At 50.6% G+C, this 22,140-nt stretch overlaps 1 protein-coding gene and 1 pseudogene across 3 annotated transcripts in view; one reads left to right on the top strand and one right to left on the bottom strand.

The window, feature by feature from the left end:
* Positions 1 to 22,140, top strand: part of Ankmy1 (ankyrin repeat and MYND domain containing 1) — a 52,212-nt gene that overhangs the window by 14,739 nt on the left and 15,333 nt on the right. For all 3 annotated transcript variants that reach the window (XM_052192101.1, XM_052192100.1, XM_052192102.1), the window contains 11 exons: positions 6,350 to 6,819; positions 8,761 to 8,977; positions 9,317 to 9,475; positions 10,315 to 10,769; positions 11,703 to 11,874; positions 14,046 to 14,186; positions 14,780 to 14,920; positions 16,677 to 16,784; positions 17,647 to 17,778; positions 19,374 to 19,487; positions 19,787 to 19,952. In XM_052192101.1, coding sequence (XP_052048061.1) covers positions 6,350 to 6,819; positions 8,761 to 8,977; positions 9,317 to 9,475; positions 10,315 to 10,769; positions 11,703 to 11,874; positions 14,046 to 14,186; positions 14,780 to 14,920; positions 16,677 to 16,784; positions 17,647 to 17,778; positions 19,374 to 19,487; positions 19,787 to 19,952 — 2,275 coding nt within the window. The remainder of the gene's footprint in view (positions 1 to 6,349; positions 6,820 to 8,760; positions 8,978 to 9,316; positions 9,476 to 10,314; positions 10,770 to 11,702; positions 11,875 to 14,045; positions 14,187 to 14,779; positions 14,921 to 16,676; positions 16,785 to 17,646; positions 17,779 to 19,373; positions 19,488 to 19,786; positions 19,953 to 22,140) is intronic.
* LOC127692115 (carbonic anhydrase 1-like) lies at positions 1,300 to 2,072 on the bottom strand (annotated as a pseudogene).

The raw sequence follows: 22,140 nt of genomic DNA on the forward strand, positions 1-22,140 counted from the left end.
TTTGCTGCTTGTATTATTTTAAGTTGAATATAAAGTTTTTGTTTTTTGTTCATCATTCTTTTGTCTATTGACTCTGCCAGTGGTTGGGCCTGGTCAGTTAGAAAGTCTCCACACCACTGAAGAAATTTAAAACGACTCCTTACAGTTTCGGCTTTATTACTCTGAGACCATGCTATTTCTTTTATAAAGGTAGAATTTTAGATTTATTGTATGTCCCTGGTATTTGTTTTGTGCCCTTTTATTATAATAAACTGACATACCCTTTTTAAAAATAATCCCGTCAGGCCAGGTTTAGTCCCAGCACTTGGGAGGCAGAGGCAGGTGGATCTCTATGAATTGAAAGCTAGCCTGGTCTATAGCAAGCTCTATGGCAGCCAGAGCGCTCTCTCTCTCTCTCTCTCTCTCTCTCTCTCTATATATATATATATATATATATATATATATATATGAAAAAAAACCCTCTTCACTGTTTTATGACCCAAAGTCTAATTTTAATGTTAATAAAGTTACATAAATTTGGGGATATTATTTTCACTGTGCAGTGTCTATCACCATAATTTTAAACAATTTTGGCAGTGCTGGGGTGCAGCCCAGGGCCATACACAACGCTAGGATTATGCTCTTCTGAGCTACACTCTCAGCTCCCGCAGATTAGACCACAAAGATTTTTTAAGACAAGGAAAAAAAAAAAAGCAAAATAGCTGAAGAGTTTTGACCATCAGGTACATTTTAAAAGTGATATTTTGGGAAGACTGATTTATCCAAATACTATGGTGAAATGAATTCTGCCTCAGGACAGGAGATGTAGCCTGTTTGGTCGAGTGCTGTTGGAGCATCCACAAAGCTCCGAGTGTGATCACCAGCACGGCATAAACCAATGTGGCAGTGCATGCCTGCCGTCTGTGAGGAGCTGGCTCTCAGGAGGACCAGCAGTTTAAGCTCACTCCTGGCCACTTATTTCACGACAAGCCTGGGATATATGAGACCCTGTCTTGAAAAAAAAATAGAATTTTACCCATTTTTTTTTTTTTTTACAAAGCCATGGTATTGGTTCATTTAAAATGAAGAAAGCAGAAAGAGAACAAATCACTTAGCTGTAGTTATGAAACATTCCACAGAAAGGTGGATTTAAGCACAAACGCACGCATAAAGATTGTAGTAGGCAAGCTTATAGATTATGTGCATTATGCAGCAGGAATTAAAATGAATGCTTTTTAGTTCTATGGATTAAATTTGTAGGTATACTGTCTTAGCATGGAAATAATTTTGTTTCTTAAAAGTGATCGCTTTATTGGACGCTGCTGCAGAGGGGCCAGGTCCTAACTGAGGACTCACTCCTTGCTGCGACTCAAAATGAGGCTCTGACTGCTCTGCCCTTCAGGGGCTGGGGTGGACGGTGATTGTTCAGAACTGGAACTGCACGCTCTCCCTCTGCCCTTGACAGAAGACCACGGAGCTGTGCCGGCTGCTCTGGGCTTAGGCTGATGCAGATCACCCAGGTCACACTTTCAGAGAGCCAAAGTGGGCCCAGTAATCCAGAGACGAAAGAAGGAGACTGGATGGGTCAAAGTGCATGAAGGGGGCTCGTTTTCCCTTAGTTTTAACTGAGTTTAGGGTATCGAGAACTTTGTGCAGGTCTGGGTGGGTTGGACCAATCGTCATCAAAACCCCAAGGATTGCCAGCGCCATCGGCCTTTGAGATGGCCTCAGCAGCACTGGAGCGCTTTACAGAATTCCAGGGAACTAAGTGAAGCTCTCCAGAATATTTGGTTCCATCCTCAGTGTGCTCAGAGCTGCCCCAGTAAAAATGGAACCGAGTGAGCCAATAGCTGTCAGAAAAGGTTGGTCACTACCGTCATCAAAAATTACATGGAAAGAATATCCCATGTTAACGATTTCTTTGGCAGTTGTGGGATTATAGGAGATGCTGACTGGTTTCAGAGAGGAGTCATGTTTGGCTTCACTGGTTTTAATATCAATAGGAGACTGGTTGATTCCATTGGCAATGGGCTATGACTTCCTTCATTGGTCAGGACCGTTTTGCTCTCATCTCCCCAGTCTGCACTTGCCATATTCTCCTACTTAGTTTTTGATTCCTTCATGACCCTTTATTTTATTATGCACTCAGGGAATATTCATGTATTCCTTTCTCTCTCCAACCCAGACGAGCCACCGGGCAAAGGAAAACATAACACAAACTTAGTTCAGAAACAACAGCAACTCAGTCGATGGGCTCAGCAACTAAATTCTAATCTTGTAAGCCTTATTAAATCTAAATCCTCCGGTGGCGAATCCTGACCGATCCGCCATTGAAGCCGGGAGACACTTGTAACTACATCTTGTCCTCACGCTATCCCCGTCCAAAAAGAATTTTACCCAATTTTTTACTTGCTGTAGTATGATTGCCAGGAAGTCTAAGATCATGTGTTTGGCTTGTGGTTTCTCATCTGCTTTTGACGAGGTATGCTGGTGTTAGTAGACACACAACTGGGATGAAGTTGGCTGCCTGGTGTGTTCTGCTCTGATCTCACTAGACAACATTCCCCTGTCTCTCTTCTGACCTTCATTTGGATTGGAAGAATATTGAAAACAAATCATCTTGCTCTATTATTTTAAAAGTGTTACACTCTTTATCCTTTTAGGACTCCCCACTACTTTACAGTACAGGATAAGGTCTCAGTTTGAAAAATGCAAGACTGGGTGTAGACTATTTTAACTCCATTTTCCTATTTTGATTTATATGCTGTTTTAATAACTACCAAAGCACACATTTCTATACTTTTGGACAGCATATCAGGAGATTCATGTTTTGTTGTTCTTTTTTTTTATATTGTTCTTTACATTCTTATAAGTGGAATCATGCTATATGTAGTATGTAGTATTTTTGGTCTGCTTTCTATTTAGGGCACAGTTCTTTTGAGACACGTGTGTTTCTGTGTTCCACTTGGTTTTATTATAGAGAAGTGTTTCACTGTGTGGATATCACATGATTTTGCTGTTGTTTTGTTTGTTTGCTTTTAATTCATCAATACATATTCTTTTGAGATCTTTTGAATTTTTGGTTACTGTAAACCACTAAGAACAGTTGCCTCTGCCTCTCGGGCTTCATGCAGGCCCATGTGTGTTTATTCTTACAAATACCTAAGAGTGAAGGTATTAGTTACAATGGTAAGTGTGCAATGAGTTACAATGGTAAATGTGGAATCAGTTACAATGGTAAGTGTGGCATCAGTTACAGTGGTAAGTGTGCACTGAGTTACAGTGGTAAGTGTGCACTGAGTTACAGTGGTTAAGTGTGCACTGAGTTACAGTGGTAAGTGTACACTGAGTTACAGTGGTAAGTGTGCACTGAGTTACAATGGTAAGTGTGCACTGAGTTACAATGGTAAGTGTGCACTGAGTTACAGTGGTAAGTGTACACTGAGTTACAGTGGTAAGTGTGCACTGAGTTACAGTGGTAAGTGTGTAGTCAGTTTTATAAGACCCCTCCAAGCTGCTTCGCAAAGTGGCTATGCCATTTCAGCCGTCACTGAAGGGATGCTGCCGGGACTGCAGATTCTCCTCAGCACAAGGACATGAGTATTTTTGTGGGCACATTGAGGCATCTCCTGTGACGTGGGCTTGGGGCACCTTGGTGGCAGGTGATGCTGATTCTGTCTCATTCTTGTCTATTGTCTGTATATCTTGTGGGGTGAATTGTCTGCTTATATGTTTAATGTTCATATGCTAGTGTTTGTGTTACTATGGTTACAGAGCCCTTTATGCTAACTGTCATATGAGTGTTTATCAATGATATGATTTACAAACATCCCTCAGCCCTGTGGTGTCTTTTCTCTCCTCATCCATGGCCTTTGAAGAGTAAATTCAATGCAGTTAACATTAAGCCTAGGACATGTGCTGGGCCAGTGAGGTACATCCACAGTCCTCCTTTAGCTTTCTGTTTTGAGAGATGGTCTTACTGACTCACCCCAGATGACCTTGAACCCACCCTGCAATAAAGCTTCACCTTGAAGGTATAACCCCCCTGCCTCAGCACTAGTTGCTGGGAATACAAGCCTGTTTTGTTGTGAGGTACCAACTGTGACTTCAGTGACCCTTGGATTATCTTCTTGAGTTGTTTTCTATCAGTAGAGCTGCTGGGTCTTGAGCAAGAGCACCTGTGGAACACACACACATACACTCACACACACACACACACTCACACTCATACATACACAAACACACATACACTCACACACTCACACATACACAAACACACACATACACTCACACATACACACACACTCACACACACATACACTCACACACACTCACACATACACAAACACACATACACTCACACACTCACACATACATAAACACGCACACTCACACATATACACACATACACTCACACACATTCACACATACACAAACACACACATACACTCACACACATACATACACACTCACACACTCACATATACACTCACACATATACACTCATGCACACATACACATACATACACACTCACACACTCACATATACACTCATGAACACATACACATACATACACACTCACACACTCACACACACACACTCACACATACACTCATGCACACACACTAACACACTCACACACAAGCATACGCATACACACACATTCACACTCACACACTCACATACACACTCATGGATACACACTCACACACACACACTAACACACTCACACACAAGCATATACACACACATTCACACTCACACACTCACACATACTCACACATATACACTCATGCACACACACTAACACACTCACACAGAAGCATATACACACACATTCACACACATACATACACATACACACACACATGCACACACATACACACACACATGCACACACGCACACACTCACACAGGGCAGCTTTTCCCCCTGGAGTGCCTCTTTCCATCTCACCCTTGTCTTTCTTGGCTTGCCAGTTTCTCTTCCTGGCCCATTTGCTCTCGTAGCTTCCTACCTATGTGTCTCCTGAGCTTTCCAGAGAAGGTGCTACCTCCTTGCTAGGCCCATCAAGCCTACAGACCACCTGCCTCCTCTGACGACCCCAGGACCTCCAGGCATCTTTCGATGCCAGTTTAGAAGACGCATGCCTTTTGGGAAGCTAGGACTTTACTTTGACCCCTCCCTGCGCCAGACCACAGCTCACGGTTTTCTTGTCTGAGATCCTTCTCTGTACACCAAGGCAGGTGGTGATGGAAGCATTTGGAAAGGCCTAGGAACCGAGCTGTCTTTAGGAGACCATAGAAGGCAGAAGGCAGTCCCTCTGCTCTCCTCTGCTCTGCTCTGCTTTTTTTCCTCCTATCCTTCTCCCCCTCTTGGCTCACACCCATGGGGGCTGGGTGCATCTCTTCATGAGAGCAAACCAGTGAGCACAGCCTGTCAGTCAGAGTACAGGGAGTTTGCTTCTTTCAGTGAGCTAGGAGCACTCTTTGAAGCAATGTCTCCCTCAGGTAACTGAGTGGGAGAGGGAAGGCTGATGTGACTTCCCCTGGAAGGCTCCTTTAAATGCATGCACCCACGAACACGTTCAACTCTAAGTCATGAAAAAGGCAGTCCAGAAAAAGGCAGAGCCACATACTCTGAGAGGGGGTTAAGGTCACAAGGGACAAAGTCTACTGTAGGGCAAGAGTGAATCAGAATGGCAGTTGGGGCGGGGCTGGTTCCCAGTGAGCTTTTCTGAAGGATGCTATCTGCAATCAACCAATGCAAAGGCTTTGAATGAACCGGGCAGTGGTGGCGCACACCTGTAATCCCAGCACCCTGGGAGGCAGAGGCAGGCGAATTTCTGAGTTCAAGGCCATCCTGGTCTACAGAGTGAGCTCCAGGACAGCCAGGGCTATACAGAGAAACCCTGTCTCGAAAAAACCAAATCCAAAAAACCAAAAACCAACCAACCAACCAAACAAACAAAAAACAAAGGCTTTGAATGTTCACTGAGTGCAACATAGCAGGCAGCCATTTCCCCGTCCTCATAGGTACAGATGCGTGTAGGGAGAAACTGCCTGCCCAGCAGCTAACTCCAGGGCTGCAGAGGTCTCTAGGAAAAGCACATCCCTGCATGTCTCCACAGCCTCAGGGGCAGCCCTCGGTCATGTCCTCACTTGATTGCTGTTCCCAATTGGTCCATTGTCTCCCGACTTGTCGCAGTGCCCTCTCCGCGAGTCTGCCTTCCGTCTGCGTGTCTAGCATACCTCACACCTCAGCGTGTGTACGTTTCTCAGGAGTACATTTTCTTCAGCTGATTTTAGGAAAGTCACCCAGTAGAAAGCTCGACTGAGTGTCTCCCCTGGCCCTGTGGTCTTCCCTTGTAGGGGCTGTATAGGGAGGACCAGAGGTTCGGGCCAGGCATCGAGACCTACCCTGACGGCAGTCAGGACGTTGGACTGTGGTTCCGTGAGTACCTCCTCAAACTGTGCACAAGGGTTCCCAGCAGCTTCTCCTTGATAAACTACCCAGAATTCCTGGCCTTCCTCACAAGCTCAAGAAAGAAAATCAGTCTTTCAGATGACGAGGTGGAGTTGGGTGTTTCTGAGGAGCAGGACCCTTTCTTCTATGACTATAAACAGTATCTCCTGAATGATGACCTAAAGCTGCCTCCAGAGATGCACGTCTATTCGACCGACAACAGTCACCTGCCCATGACCGACTCCCTGCGCAAAGAGCTAGATGACCACATCTTCAGGAATGAGATCCCTCCGTTCATTGAGGACGAAGAACCCTGGCTTATAACGAATGAGACTCCTTTGCTGGTCAAAATCCAGAAGCAAACTTACAAGTTCAGGTGATCTTAATTTTTGTCCCCTCACTGACTAGGGGATCCCCTTTGGGAAGGGTTCTGATGTTCTCCACTGTGGGCCTGAGTACCTTTCAATGTTGCTTGTTGGATGAATGTGAACACACAGCATTTGCTTTAGTGACTCAAACCGTCCTTACCCTGCTGTGAGACCAGACAGGTGCCCTGAGGGTAGGGAGCCAGGCAGAGCTGTGAGGCTCCTGTATCTCAGGACTAGAGTAGACCGCTGCAGGGGGTGTGCCTAGGAAAGACCCCCCGAGCAGATAGTTGAGGTTTGGACCTGTATACTTTCCATATCCAGTTAGCCAGAGCTTGTGTGCTTTAAGGCAAGGTTCCTGTCTGCTGTTAGAGGTTCTGTGAGTCAAGTCCCCGTTCACACCAACATAGAGCCAAGGGTGGAATGCAGGGAGGGAATGGGGCCTGCAAACTGATTAGACCTTTGCCCTTTCCAAGGAAAGCCATGAAAATTTGCACTGCCCTGCCACCTCTGAAGATACCCTCCATATGGCATGGAGGGAATGCTGGGAAAGCCAGCAACCAAGTGGGAGAAACTGTTAACCTTTTTTTTTTTTGCATTTATTACTTATTTTTATTTGTTAGCATAACATTTTTTTAAATTTATTGATATATTTATTTACATTTCAAATGATTTCCCCTTTTCTGGACCCCCCACTCCCCGAAAGTCCCATCAGTCCCCTTCCCTCCCCCTGTTTTCCCACTCAACCCTTCCCACTTCCCTGTTCTGATTTTGCTCTATACTGCTTCACGGAAACTGTTAACCTTAAAAGCTCAAATACTCAAGTACTTTCTATGATTCTTACATCCTTAAACAAGGCCCTCAGATGCCAGTGAACACTTTAGAGTTAATTTGATGGCCACCAATGACTTTTGCATTTATCTGCTCATCCATCCACTCACCTATACACCTTCTTCATTGACCCATCAATTCATTCATCCACCCACTCATCCACCCTTTCGCCTGTGCAACCACCCTTACATCTATCCACCCATCTACCCATCCATCTAGTCACACACTGTACCCACCTCCCCTCTCCATCCACACTGCCATACCCATCTTCCAGTCCATTCCATCTATGCATCCCCCATGTGCCCATGCATTTCCCATGCACCCATGGAGTCCCCATGCATCCATGCATTCCCCTATGCACCCAAGCATTCCCCATGCATCCATACATTCCCCCATGCACCCATGCATTTCCCCATGCATCCATGTATTCATTTATGCAGCCATGCATTCACCTATGCATCCATGCATTCATCCATGCACCCATGTATACATTCATTCCCCCATGCATCCATCCATCCAACTCACACACATATCTACTTACTCCATTCACCCACCCATCCATCCACCTATGACATCCATCCTTGGTACAGCCATCATCGACAACTATTGAATGAATAAACCCATGAGTTCTCGGTTGTGAATGGCCTTCCAGGTACACAGGAAGCTTTGTCGTTGTGTGATGACTTTGGGTTAGGGGCCATGCTATTCTCTACTCCAACAGAGAGTGAACAAGTAGAGGGTGGGATGTGTGCGCTTGGCTCTGAGGAGTGGGGCCATGTGTATGCTAGCTTTCTGCTCACTCAGGGTCCTGCTGTTGAGAGCAGGTTTTCCAGCAAACCTGGCGTGTGTCAGAGGAGTCAGACATGTATAAGGTTTAGTTGCGGAACACCTTATCCCTAGATGAAGTGTCTTCCTCCCTGGGTACTCCATCCTGATTGTAACTGACTGGCAGGCCCACCCTCAGAAGGAGTGGTAGAGAACAGAGAGCTATTCTAGGAGTGGGGGGGGGGTCAGAGGAATGAGGGATCGAGGGAGGCAGCCCCTCTTGGGCTCTTTCTCATGGAAGGTATTGGGCTATCCAGACTCTAGTCTAATACCACTGATGCCTGTTGTATTGCCAGGAACAAGGTGGCTCACACCAGCTGGAACATACCTGCCATCCTGGAGGGGAACCGCAGCAAGTTTGGGCCCAGTGGCCCCAAGGAGCAGATTTCCAAGAAGATGATTATGAAGGCTGAGGAAGGGGACTATAACTGGATTTTTGGAATCTTGAGGGACAACCTCGCCTGTGCTGACGTGGCTGACTCCAAGGGTTACACTGTGCTCGCCGCTGCAGCTGTAAGTCCTTTTTGTATAGGAGCACTGGCTGCCTTGGGTGGCCCACTCTAGCAGGGACTGTCTGACAGGAGCTGCTAAGCAAAACCCCACTTACCCCAGTGGTAATGGTCAAGGTCCAAAAGAGGCAGCCTGACCTAGTCATTCCTCCATCACATACCCCAGTGTCCCTTCACCAAGGCCAATCATGAGGATCGTGTGTGTCCTGCTATACTGCAACCTTGGTGTGTGTGTGTGTGTGTGTGTGTGTGTGTGTTGGGGGGGGGCAGCATGGATAGCAGGCGGCCTTCCTCTGTCTGCTGAGGGCATAGTATTCACAAGTCTGCCCTTGCCACTCTATAGATGCATTCTCACCTGGACATTGTGAACCTCCTCCTGGATTACGGAGCTGACGTGAACAAGCGCTCGGATGAGGGCGTCACACCCCTGAGCATGTGTTTTCTCCAGTATTATCCCAGCAAGTCCTTCCATCCCAACATCGCCGAGAGGACCCTGCTTCAGGTCAGCCCCCGCCGGCCCCCGCAGCGCCGCCATCATCTGCCATAAGTTCCACTGTCTTTCTACCTAAATGGCCGCAGCCCCCTCCCTGTTGTGTGAACCAGGGCCATGCATGGGCAATGGAAACACTAGTGGAGAAGGGGATCAGAAGAGAGTGCCTGGGAACTCCCAAAGGCATCCCGAGCCATGCCACAGGGACCACGGTGGCGTGTCCCCTATGAGCCACGTGTACAACAGCCTGGGGTCCGAGACAAGCCGCCCCACTCCAGCATGCCGGAAAGGGCGGTGGGCCTAGGGAAGGGGCAGAAAATCCACATGTTTAACAGACTCCTAGCCATGTGGAGGTCATCAGGTCAGGGACTTCTCTTTGAGAGCCAAGGAGCCTGAGGACAGAGGACAGGGGAACCAGTACCACTGGACAGAAATATAATTTAAGCTGCAACACAAGCCACTCATCTATAATTAGAATTTTTTCAGTAGTCATATTAAAAAGAAAAAGCGGTGAAACTAATTTTAGTGATGTAGTTTTATTTAGTATGAAGCATGCAATACGGGCTCTGCCCTGTGTGCTCGAAAGAACCAGACCGGGTCGTCTCACCAGCAGCTACGCCTTGGCTTCTACAGCAATGTCTGGTTCTAGATAAGAGCGCGTTTTGTAGGCTCAGGAGGCACAGGTGGCACTGTGAGTCCTGAGAAGTGACAGCTTACTTCTGGTATGAGACAGTGACTTCAGAATCGTCCCTGCCCCTGCAAGGGTGTGTAGACTTCTTGGGGCTGATATGGAGAGAAGAGATGCAGTTCCTGCTTCTAATGAGACCTTTTTTTTTGGTGCTTTGCCATAGGAATCTCCTAAAGCCTTGGTCACCCCCAAAATTTCATTCTTGTTTGCGGACCCAAGCATAGATTATCTCTACGATACGGGTGTACCCATATTAGGCGGAGAGGAATTAAAGACATCTCTGCACCCCTCGAGCAGCCTAGATGACTCCCTGTTCTCTGTACCATCCCCGGAGTCCAACAACATGCTTCAGAAGCCGGAAGCCTCCCCAGTGAAGACCGTCAGCCCTGAGGTAGAGAAAGAGGCGAAAGAGGCGGAGGAAGCAACAGAAAATGTGGATGCTAGCACCTTGTACAGCGTCGACACAAACTTCGAGTCTACCAAGTGCCTGCGAAACTACACTATCAATGTCTCAAGGGACATTCTGGAGAAGAGTGCCCAGGCCTACAGTTCGTTGCTGCAGCCTCCCTGCGTCTCATACAAAGGGACTGTGAGGAAAATGGCGCAGACCATGGCTGAGTAAGACGCTGATATTCTATGGTGGGGGTGGAGGGCTGCTTCCAGGATGGGTCGCGTGCAGTGGGTGCCCATCACAGCGCTGCAGCAGTTTTCTCAAATCTGTGATGGCTGGTCACATGTCAACTTGACACAAGCTAGAGTCATTTGGGAGGAGGGGGTTCTCAACTGAGAAAATGCCCCCAAGAGATTGGGCTGTGGACAAGCCTGGGGTGTGATGGTTGATGTGAAAGGGTCCAGATCACTAAGGGTGGTGTCATCCCTGGGCTGGTGGTCCTGGGTTAATATAGGAAAGCAGGCTGAACAAGCCATGGGGAGCGAGCCAGTAAGCAGCGCTCCTCCATGGCCTCTGCATCAGCTCCTGCCTCCAGGGTCCTGCCCTGCTTGAGCCCCTGCCCAAGCCTCTACCCTTACTTCCCTCAATGACAAACCTGGAAGGGTAAGATAAAATAAACCCTTTCCTTCCCAAGTTGCCTTTTGTCATAGTGTTTTGTCACACTAAAAGAAACCCTAAGACAGCATCCTTGCAAGGACACTGACTGACAGGGCTGCATCCTCAACACATGGCCAGTGTGTGGTGTGTGGATGCATGCATCCCCCTTACTGTCTGGCACCCACCCTAGGAGGGGCTAGTGCCCATCTCATGAGGAACCTCAGTGAGGTTAAGTGACTCATTCTTGGCTGAAGTCCTGCAGGACCACAGCTGAGGTTGACTGGGTGGCCCACACAGGGAGGTTTTCTGTTCACTGTGCTTCTGAGCATCCCAAGGTGAGGCACCTGCGAAGAACAAGGCCGTCCTCGGGTAGGCCGTCCTCGGGTAGTTTCAAGAAAGACTAGGTATTGGGGTACAGCAGGTCTGTGTTCTCAACACCCCTCACCCCTGCTTAGACAATCCCATCCCTTCATTCTGTGACCCTGCCCTTCTGGTCCCTACAGACGCAGAAACCGTTGGATGACCATCATGTTGCTGTTGCGTAGAGGTGCTGACCCTAACCTATGTCAAGTGCCCATGCAGGCTCTGTTTCTTGCCGTGAAGGCTGGGGATGTGGAGGGCGTGAGGCAGCTACTGATGAGCGGGGCCCAGACGGATATTCAGTATCCTCCACAGGTAGGTGTGTCAGTGGCCACATCTTGTCAGCGGCAGGATGGATGTGGGACACACACAGACTCCCAAGGCTCTCTTCACAGAAGCCTATAGTTCCCTAGAGCTGCATAGAGCTGGTTCACCCTCCTGTAAACACCTGGTATGTGAGGAGTTGGCAGCACCACAGGAGGGAGGGGCCTACCACCGAGGTTTCATGGTGTCAGCAGACATGGTTCTGAGGCTGTGCTGTTTCTCACAGTGCACCACAACATGCCTAGTGTTCTAATGCCTTCCCTTCCCCATGTCTGAAATAAGTGTAAGACGAGGGTTTATGAGGAGAAGCCAAGGCCAGACCTGCCCTCCTTCACAATGGCTTCAGCTTTATAGAGACAGGAAGAACGGAAGGAAACTGTGTTTGAATCCCTTTAGCTCAGCAAATCCAACCAGCAAGAACCAAACCTGTCTGTTTCCATGCTTCCTTCTGACTAAGGTCTGTGTCCCTTCTGTCCTGCGCTGTTGCTGCCCACGGTGGAAGCCAGTGGTCTGGTCAGCTCTCAGGCACCAGTGACTTCCCGTCTGAGTGAGGCTCACCTGGTGGGGAACTTGTCTGACAAGCACATCATTCTCAATACATAAACCACCCTGTGGTGCTGGAGCACTGAGGGCAGGAACTCAGAGCGGCTATAGAAGTTCTTGGACTTCCTGGGGGTCGGGGCTCAGTTTGTCTAAACCTTGTTCATTCCCACACCACAGCCTCCCCAGGCACAGAAACCACGCTACCTCAACTCCCAAAGTCCCTGGAAGTCTCCCGGGTCTTTTGCCCTAGGCGAGGCAAGGCTTCCTGCAGAGTTTCCATCTGACCCCAGCATCCACCGTTGGGCTGCCCTCTGAGAGGGGTAAACAATATCACCTCGCCATGGCTCAGTGGTGTCAGCTGCACTTTGTCCCTTTGACTGAACTCTGATTGTGGTTCAGATCTCACAGACACAGGAGTTTGCCCCAGGCTGTGTATTACCTCTCCAGGCTCCAGTGTTGGCATATTCCCTGCACAACCCATGCCCTCCCTTACAGTAGCCTCTTTCTGCTTTCCAGGCTAACCACACCCTGCCTTCAGGGGGCTCTCCAGCTGCTTTTCTCCAGGCACACTTTCCTGTCTGAGTGAGGCCGTATTGGACTGGGTTGGGGACAAGTGGGGCATCTCTTCCTAGCCATAGCCCGGCTGTCCTGGCTGGCTTCTCCCAGCTGCCGGTATTCACTCTGAGAGCAGGGTTCCCCATGACCATAAGCTGCTGGAGTTCAGAGAGAGGCCATCAGGAATCATCTTCAGAGAGTGGGGAGAGGGATGCCCTGGGGAGAATCAGCCCTGGTTAGGAGCTATGTGCCTGTTAGGTGGTGGAATCTGAGCCAGGGCCTGGCAGGGACAGGGAGATGCTACTCTTAGAAGATAGTGTCAGACAGATGGCCTAAAATCAACTGGGTTCAAGTCAAGCATTCACAGCTGTGGTTCTGGATGCCCGTAGGCTAGTTACCTGGATGCCCATAGGCTAGTTACCTGGATGCCCATGGGCTAGTTACCTGGACGCCCGTAGGCTAGTTACCTGGATGCCCGTGGATGCCTGTGGGCTAGTTACCTGGATGCCTGTGGGCTAGTTACTTGGATGCCTGTGGGCTAGTTACCTGGATGCCTGTGTGTTACCTGGATGACCATGGCTCACCTAGACATCTGTGGGTTAGTTACCCGGATACCCGTGGGTTACCTGGATGCCCATGGGTTAGTTACCTGGATGCCTGTGTGTTACTTGGATGACCATGGCTCACCTAGACATCTGTGGGTTAGCTACTCAGATACCCGTGGGTTACCTGGATGCCCATGGGTTATTTGCCTGGATGACTGTAGGCTACCTGGACACCTGTGGGTTAGTTATCCGGATACCTGTGGGTTGCCTGGATGCCTGTGGATTACAAGGCACATGAGAACATCGAGTCCATTTGTTGTTTGTGCCCTCCTAGGCCTTGCTGTCCTGCACCCATGAGGCTGTTGTGAAAGAGATGGTGCTGTGGTTCCCTAAAATTGTTGCAGTAATGTATGCATCCTCTCATCTGCTCAGGCAGCAGGGACCCCGACATTAGCCCTGACCTGACCTCACCTGCCTGGCTGCAGGTTGGGTTTCACCCTTGCCATGCATCCCCTGCAGCTGCAGTCCCTGACCCCGCTCCACATCGCAGCCTCACTTCCTGGGGAGGAGGGCGTGAAGATCACGGAGCTGTTGCTCCATGCGGTCACTAACGTGGACGCCAAGGCAGCCGACCAAGACTACGTCTACAAAGGTGGCAAGGTGCGGTTCTGTGTGGACCTGTAGCTGTGCCCACTGACACGGGGCTTGGGGTGGTGAAAAGCAACTCGTGTGTACGCTCTGATCACCGTGCTCCTGGCCATGGCTCCTCCTGGTGTGGGCAGGCCAGGTGGCTCAGCACCCGACTGTGGCCGTGGGGGGAGCAGGGCTGACACACAGGCAGACATTATTAAGGGCTGGGGATGTAGCCTGGCGTGGATGTAGTCAGCCTTTAGTTTCTAATACTCAGGAGGCAGAGGTGGGTAGATCTTTGTGAGTTCCAGTAAGTTCCATAGAGAGACCCTGTCTCCAAAAGGGGGAGGAGCTGGGGATGGAGCTCAAAGGGCAGCGGGGTTTCCTAGTAGAAGCCCTGGGTTTTACTCTTCAGTACCACACCACAACAACACAAAACCACCATACCACCAAAACTAAACAGGCTTGGTAGTGCTGGCCTGTGAGTCTAGAGGTCGTTTCGAGTCATTCTCAGTGACTCGGAGAATTCCGAGGGTTGTGTGAAGGTACTCACATAGTCTGCAAGTGTGCACTCTCGGGAGAGGGACACACAGGGCCTGCCTCAAGCCTTGTGCTTACCACAGGGTGATCTCCTGCCCTCAAGCCTGAAGCTCAACAACGAACCGGGCCCACCCAAGAGCTACTACTCTACGCACACACTCATCCCAGAGGAGGGCGGGCGCACAGCGCTGCACGTGGCCTGTGAGAGAGAGGACAACAAGAAGGTGAGCGGCCACTGGGGCCCTGACCTGGGACGGCTGGGTTGTCACAGTGAGGAGTGTGACAGCAGGGCGGGAAGGGAGGGGCTGCGTCCTGAGCCTGAGGGTTGCTGCATGAGGGAGGCTAGGCCAGGCAGGAGCAGCATTCACATGTGATGTGGTGTGTGTGTGTGTGTGTGTGTGTGTGTGTCTATATGGTTCACTTATAAGTTGGGATGTGTGCATCCGTGTATCTGCATGAATGGGTATTGGCATGTGCATGCTTGGGTGCTGTGTCAGGCACCCCGTGTGTCTCTGTGGTAGACCTGAGCAGGAGATGGCAGCTCTGGTGTGAGTGGGTCTCCTCATCATGTTGGCTTCTCAAAGTGGGAGTCCGGGCTGCTGCAACCAGGCCTGTGCTTCTGAAGCCACTGTGGTGGATTTTCCAAATCTACCATTTTCCAAGTGGAGTTTAACTCTGTAGGAATGTGGATGGAAACTATGAAAAGGGCCCATGAGCACTCCGGCACTGACATGTTCTCTGGCCACACATGGACCCACATCTTGTTTGGTCCGAGGTGCCATATGAGATCTCTATTGCACTTGGGTCTCACATGCTTGGAACACAGGGACTCCCAACCCCCAGTCATTCCCTTGCCTTCACTGCCCTGTAACTGCGTAGCTCCCATGAGCCTGAGGACGCGGTCTGAGGAAGGCCTGTAGAGGAGTTGCTCAGAGGAGACTGCGTGGCCCCACTGACTGAGTGAGCTCAGGGAATTGGGAGGCTGGGGGCAGGGGAGTTCCAGGGTACAAATGCAGAATTGTATTTGTTGGTAATGTTGGAGGGAGTGGGGGAGAGGCAATACCTGGTCCATCAGATCAGAGCTTCCTTAGAGGGAAGAGAAGGAGCTAGGCATGGGGTCCCACCATTCTCACCAGAACCCCAGAGGGCAGCTGGGAACCCATGCTGCGAACAGGGGCGGAGGTTTCAAGAAGGCAGGCTGACAGGGTTCTGGCCAGTGTGAGGCCTGGGCCTGAATCAATACATTCCCACTCATATGTCTTTCAGATTTGGAAGCTGTGGGAAGATAGTCAGGAGAGACTAGTGTGGCACTTTCATTAGGTCTTGGGGACGTCAGTGGTGAGGGCACAGGAACTGCAGTAGTCTAGCTATCACACCTACAGTCTCCAAAGAAGATGGAGACACTTTCCCAAGAGCCCCTCCGCAGGTCTCTGGCATCTCATCAGCCTGGTCACTGAAGCTGAGGGAAAGGGGACTGGGGAAGGGCTTGGCCCCGGCTCCTAGGGTTTGTCACTTCTTGAGGGAGCAGTGTTCACAAGTGTACCGGGCAGCTAGGGAGGAGTCCTGGCAGCGGTGGGAATAGAGAGGCCAGTGGCCACCAGCAGGCCTTGGGGACGAGGCTCACAAGTCACCCCAGTTGAAGGGACTTCCCTCCATTATCCCTGTCAAAGGTCAGGGCCTTCTGTGTGGTCACATTAGCGTCACTGTCCTCCGTCCTTTGAAAGCATACGTCCGGCAATTCATTCTCCAGTGCCTTTCCTGTTTTCTTCCTGGAAATGACTGTTTGGACTCTGACGGAGCTCCTCCACCTCCCCTGCCCCGCGTCTCTGCTTGGAGTCTTTGCTCGGGTGGTGCTGGCGCAAGGAGCGGGCAGTTGAGTGGTTGGTTGGCTTGGTTTTAAAAGTGCCAGTTGTGTTCCTGGCAGCATGTACATGGGGGTGGTGCCTCTGACTTCATGTGCTTCTGCCTTTCTTCCTGCAGTGTGCCAGGGACATCGTGCGGCTCCTGCTGTCCCACAGGGCGAATCCAAACATGCTGTGGAGTGGCCACTCCCCGCTCTCCCTGTCCATTGCCAGTGGGAATGACCTGGTGAGCCTGTCTGCACCCATAAATCTGACTCCCCTGCACCTGAACACCCAGCACCTGCCTTGGACCCCTGCCTCTGGTTCACCTGACTCTTATGCCCACAGCTTTTTTCCTGTGTACACGGGCACCAGGCAACTGTGCTATTTCTGCCACCTCTGAGCCCCTTCTTCCAATCAGCCACTGCGTATGCTGCGTCATTTTTCCACCTATTGGTTCATCTCCCCAATCTCCCACTCACTAACCTATCCATCCACCTACCGGCCAATCGACCCACAGAGCTACCCAGCCCGCTTTCTCCACCCACCCACTTACTCATCCATCCAGAGTGGCCTACCCATTGCAGCCTCTCACCCATCCTTCCTTCCACTTAATGTGTGCTCACTGAGCGCCTTCTGTGGGAAGGCGGGACTGCTGTGAGCAGTAGGTTTTGAATAGCCTCTGGTTTGAGGACCACCACCACCACCACCACCACCCCACCCTCCACCCCATACACACACCGTAGCTGGGGGAGTCAGGCCCTAAAGCAACCAGCAGCACAGTTTTAGATACTGATGAGCGTTGTTAAGAAAAAGGAGAGTTGGGGAGGAGCGGCCAAAGGGGGCAGGCGGGATGTGCTCCTGGCTAGTGGAGTACCTGGTCCAGAGCCACGCTCTTTCCCAGGCTAGAAAGTGAGGCAGGAGCAATGCCTATCGCAGCAGTGGCATTGGTATGTGCACCAAAAGGGTGTCGGAACCAGGCCCTGGGAAGAACTGCAACCTCTCCTAGGAGCTCGTCCATGATCCTTCCTACCCCACGGGCCCTGTGGGTGGGGCCTCGGGATAGTCCCCAGGACTGCGGTTGCTGACGAGTTTGTCTGTGTGCCCAGGTTGTAAAGGAGCTCCTGGCTCAGGGAGCCGACCCCAACTTGCCTCTGACCAAAGGCCTGGGCACTGCCCTGTGTGTTGTGTGTGACCTGGTCTATGAGCAGCAGAGGAGCACCGACAACAAGATTGCCCTGGTGAGGGGGAGCGTGGAGGATGCTGGGGAAGACTGGGGGGATGCAGAGGACCTGCTGGGTTCAGGGTGGGGTGGGCTGGGTCATCCTAAGATCATGTCGTGACTAGAGTGGATTAAAGGACACAGCATCCAGCACCCCCTCCCCACCCCCACAGCGCTTGGGAAATGAGATAGCGTCGAGCTGTGGACAGTGTCTGGACCTTGCGGATCTGCGTGTACAGTGCAGGCTTCCTGAAACCCAGGGTTTATGACCCGTGCTAGTGAAATAGGCTAAAAAAGCAGACAGTCCGTTTGTACCTTTCTACAATGCCTGAATGCATTTATTTAGGGTTATTGTTTTTTTTTTTTTTTTTTTTTTTTTTTTTTTTTTTCTCCTGGTGAGACGAGGTCTTATTCTGTAGCCCCGCCCAGTTTCACACACATAGTCTTTGACCTCAGCCTCCTGAGGGCTGGAATTACAGCTGTCCACCACCACACCCAGCTGGAATTTCTCCAACAATAGCTATGTCTAGTCCCCAAGCCTCTGCTCCCCACCCCCTTCCGATTTTAATCGGCAGTCAGCTTCAGCGGTCAGGATCCCTTTTATTGGATTCCAGTCCTCACTGTGAACTCTGACAACCCTCAGGCTGTGTCCTAAGCAGGGTTTCTATTCCTGCACAAATATCATGACCAAGAAGCAAGCTGGGGAGGAAAGGGTTTATTCAGCTTACATTTTTCACATTGCTGTTCATCAGCAAAGGAAGTCAGGACTGGAATTCAAGCAGGTCAGGAAGCAGGAGCTGATGCAGAGGCCATGGAGGGATGTTTCTTACTGGCTTGTTTCCCCTGGCTTGCTCAGCCTGCTCTCTTATAGAGCCCAAGACCACCAGCCCAGAGATGGCACCACCCACAAGGGGCCCTCCCCCCTTGATCACTAATTGAGAAAATGCCCCACAGCTGGATCTCATGGAGGCACTTCCCCACCTGAAGCTCCTTTCTCTGTAATAACTCCAGCCTGTGTCAAGCTGCCACACAAAACCAGCCAGTACAGGCTGCATCTCATACAATTAAATGTGCAGTTCAGTCGTGGCTCTGCAAGGGTTGCAGGAAGTTACACTGGGGCAGTTGGGACCACCTGGTGTGCTGGCAGAGGGTGCTGCTCGGTTGGGTAAACTGGATAAAGCTTTGGAAGGTTGACTGACACTGTGTGTGTGTCACCTTCTGTTTACCCATTTGTCCCTTAGTGAGCAAAGGGGTGTCCCTGTGTCTTAGCCATTGTGATTGTTGATGCTACCGTGACCATGCATGGAGTCAGAGAGGGCTCTCCAGGGAACGGTATCTCAGGATGAGGCTGAGCCTGACCACCCTGTTTACCTCTGACTTTTCCACACACATGGGGGATGGGCACCATGTAGAAGGTAGGGAACTGCAGCCCTTCTGGGCAACTGTGTTCTCCTTTGGCTGCCTTTCAGCTGTCAAGTATGCCCACAGGAACTGGGAGCCATGCACCTCGTGACGTGGTCACACGTGGAGCTGCCCTACACAGCCCCACGTTGAAGGTGACTTTTGTCACCCCTCCAGTGGCCTCATGTGCTTGACAGACTCTGTGTTTTTCAGATTGACCGGCTCATTAGCTACGGGGCGGATGTCTTGAATCCCGTGACACTTGTGCAAGGCGAAAGGACAGCTGTGGGCACGGCAGTAGACTATGGCTACTTCAAGTTCTACCAGGTGTGGCTTTGTTCTGAGCAGGACCCCTCTGAGACCCGGCTTCTCTTGGATAAAGCTAGGCGGCCACGGTGAAGCCTGGTCTTCTCGGGCAGAAGACCTCATGATGGCGAACATGTGCTTTGGGCACCTGTGAGCAGGCATCCTCACGGTCACATTTCGGAGGACGGAGAGGCGGCCTGCTTTCTCAGTCACTCTGTAGTGAGGGGTGGGGTGGCTGGAAGTCCTCAGTGACCATTGCATGTGGCTGGCTGGTGAATGGCAGCCCCACAGACTCATAGTGACCCTGTGCTCTGTCACAGGACCGGAAGATCGCCCACTGTCCCTTCCACGCTCTGATGCCAGCAGAGCGGGAGATATTCATGGCCCGGAAAAGGTTGCTGGAATACTTGGGCTTGCAGTTGCGGCTTGCCGTCCTCAACAAGGAAAGCCGGCTGGACTCGAAGGCACTGTACCTGAGCAAGAGAGGTGGGTGGAGCACCTTAGGGTGTGTCCTGTAGAGCCCTTCTTACCCAACACACACATCTGCTCACCCACATCTGACCATCCCCTCCCCCACTGTTGACTGTCCTGATGGTCTCCCTCTCTCAGTCGCGTCAAACTGCAACTGTCCCTGTGCTGACCGATTTCCCCGCACATGTTCACTGTCTGTCTCTCCATCACAGCATCCCAGTTGCCCACCCTCATTACATCTGTATGCCCACAGATGCCCTCGCTCACACTGTGCTCAGCACACACCCATCCGCCCACATGAAATGCCAACATGGGAATCGCTGGCTGCACCTGGCATCCTGCCTCCACACCCCATATACACCCCAATACCCACCACCAAAACATGAAGGGTTCATTCATCCACACCCATCCCTGCATATATACCAACCTCTCCCTCCTCCTTATAGCCACGAATTCATCCACAATTACACTCAGTCAGCTCTTTCCCCTCCAGTGTAACCCATTCCTACCCCACAGCCTACCCAACTGCACTCACACCCCAATACCCTGGACTCCCCAACACATGCCTCTCCTCCCCAACACCCATACTCACATCCACCTACCCCTGTTCTCCACAAAGAGTTCCTGGTTACATGCCCACACTTACACACGGCCATCTGCATGCCCGTCCTCACACACCGGACTACCATCCTCTCTTAGGCACACTAGCACCCTCCTACACACAGCACTCGCATTCCCACCCTCAAACATCACAGTACTCTACAATCATGCCCAGGATCTACATAGTGCACATAGTACACACACACACACAAGCATGCACATACACACACACACACACACACACACACACACGTGCGCATGCACATGCGCACACACACACATGCACAACTACGAACTGTTCTGCCCACACAAACTAGCTTACCCTGACACAAGCAGCTGTCCCATCTGGAAGTGCATGGAGAGTGTGGAGGCTGAGTTCTGGCTGCAGTGACTGGAAGGCGATGCCTCTATCCATATTTGGATCCCACTGTGGGACCCAGGACAAGCCTCGGATAGGATACCACTGAGAATGCTGGGCCTCTGATCCCCCACAACAGCTCTTAGGCAGGGGGCCCATCTGAGAAGACCTGGCCATGCAACCTCTCCTTTCCACCACTGAGGAGATCCTGGAGTGGGGTTGTCACCCTAGAGAGGTTTGCTGTTCCTCACTGTCTCCAGAGCCTTGGCACCATGCTGCAGAGTGTAGACTTCAGCCAAGAAACAGGCTCATTTTCAATAGTCGGGTGTTGAGTGTTGAGATGCACGTGGGTACCGATCCGCTGGTGCCGCAGGCTGTGCTTCTTCTGAGAGAAGTAGGAGAATTGAGGGCACGGGAGCAGCCCTGAGTTCAAAACAAGCCTCAGCACTGGCCTGGGGGACTTTCCCCTCAAACCGCTGCAAAGTGATTAAGTCACTGTGACAGGTCATTTTAAGGCCCAGGCACACTTCTGAAACCACTGGAGCCACCAGGCCAGCACTGAAAGTGCTAATCATTCAGTACAGAGGATAAATGCCAAGAAATCTGAGTGTGAAGGAATGCAGAAACAGTTTATAACGGAATGTCAGAAACCCAAAGGCAAGGAGTAAACCAGAACATCGAGAAAATAAATAAAGGGCTTAGTGCTTTCAAGTGAGCACCAATACCCGACTTCTCATCAGACATGGCTCTTCTTTTAACAACCTCTCTTTAAAGCTGTTGATGTGTGTGATTGTTTTTTGTTTGCCTGGATCGAATGTGCACCGCTTTGTGTACCTGGTGCTCAGAGAGGCCAGAGGAGGGTGGCGGTTCCATTGGACCTGGAATTGCCATGCGAGTGCTGATAACTGAGCTCGGACTTTCTAGAAGAGAAGCCAGTGCTCTTGACTGCTGAGACAAGGGGACATGACTAAGGAAGGCAGCTGTGCTACAAGGACACAGTTCCTCCTCCTCCTCCTCCTCCTCTACCCCTTTCTCCTTTTCTTCTTCCTCTTCCTCTTTCCTCTCCTCTTCCTCTTCCTCCTCTTCTCTCCCCCCTTACATGATAGATTTGGCTCTCATAAAATAAAAGAGTTAGCACCTGCCTTTGACACGGTAACCTGGCCTCACCTGCAGACCCAAGACAACCAAATCTTCCCCCAAATTAAAAAAAAAAAGCAATGCCCCACTATTTAAGGTTTCTGCAAG

The sequence above is a fragment of the Apodemus sylvaticus genome, chromosome 9, assembly GCF_947179515.1.
Source record: "Apodemus sylvaticus chromosome 9, mApoSyl1.1, whole genome shotgun sequence".
In the NCBI taxonomy this organism is placed as follows: Eukaryota; Metazoa; Chordata; class Mammalia; order Rodentia; family Muridae; genus Apodemus; species Apodemus sylvaticus.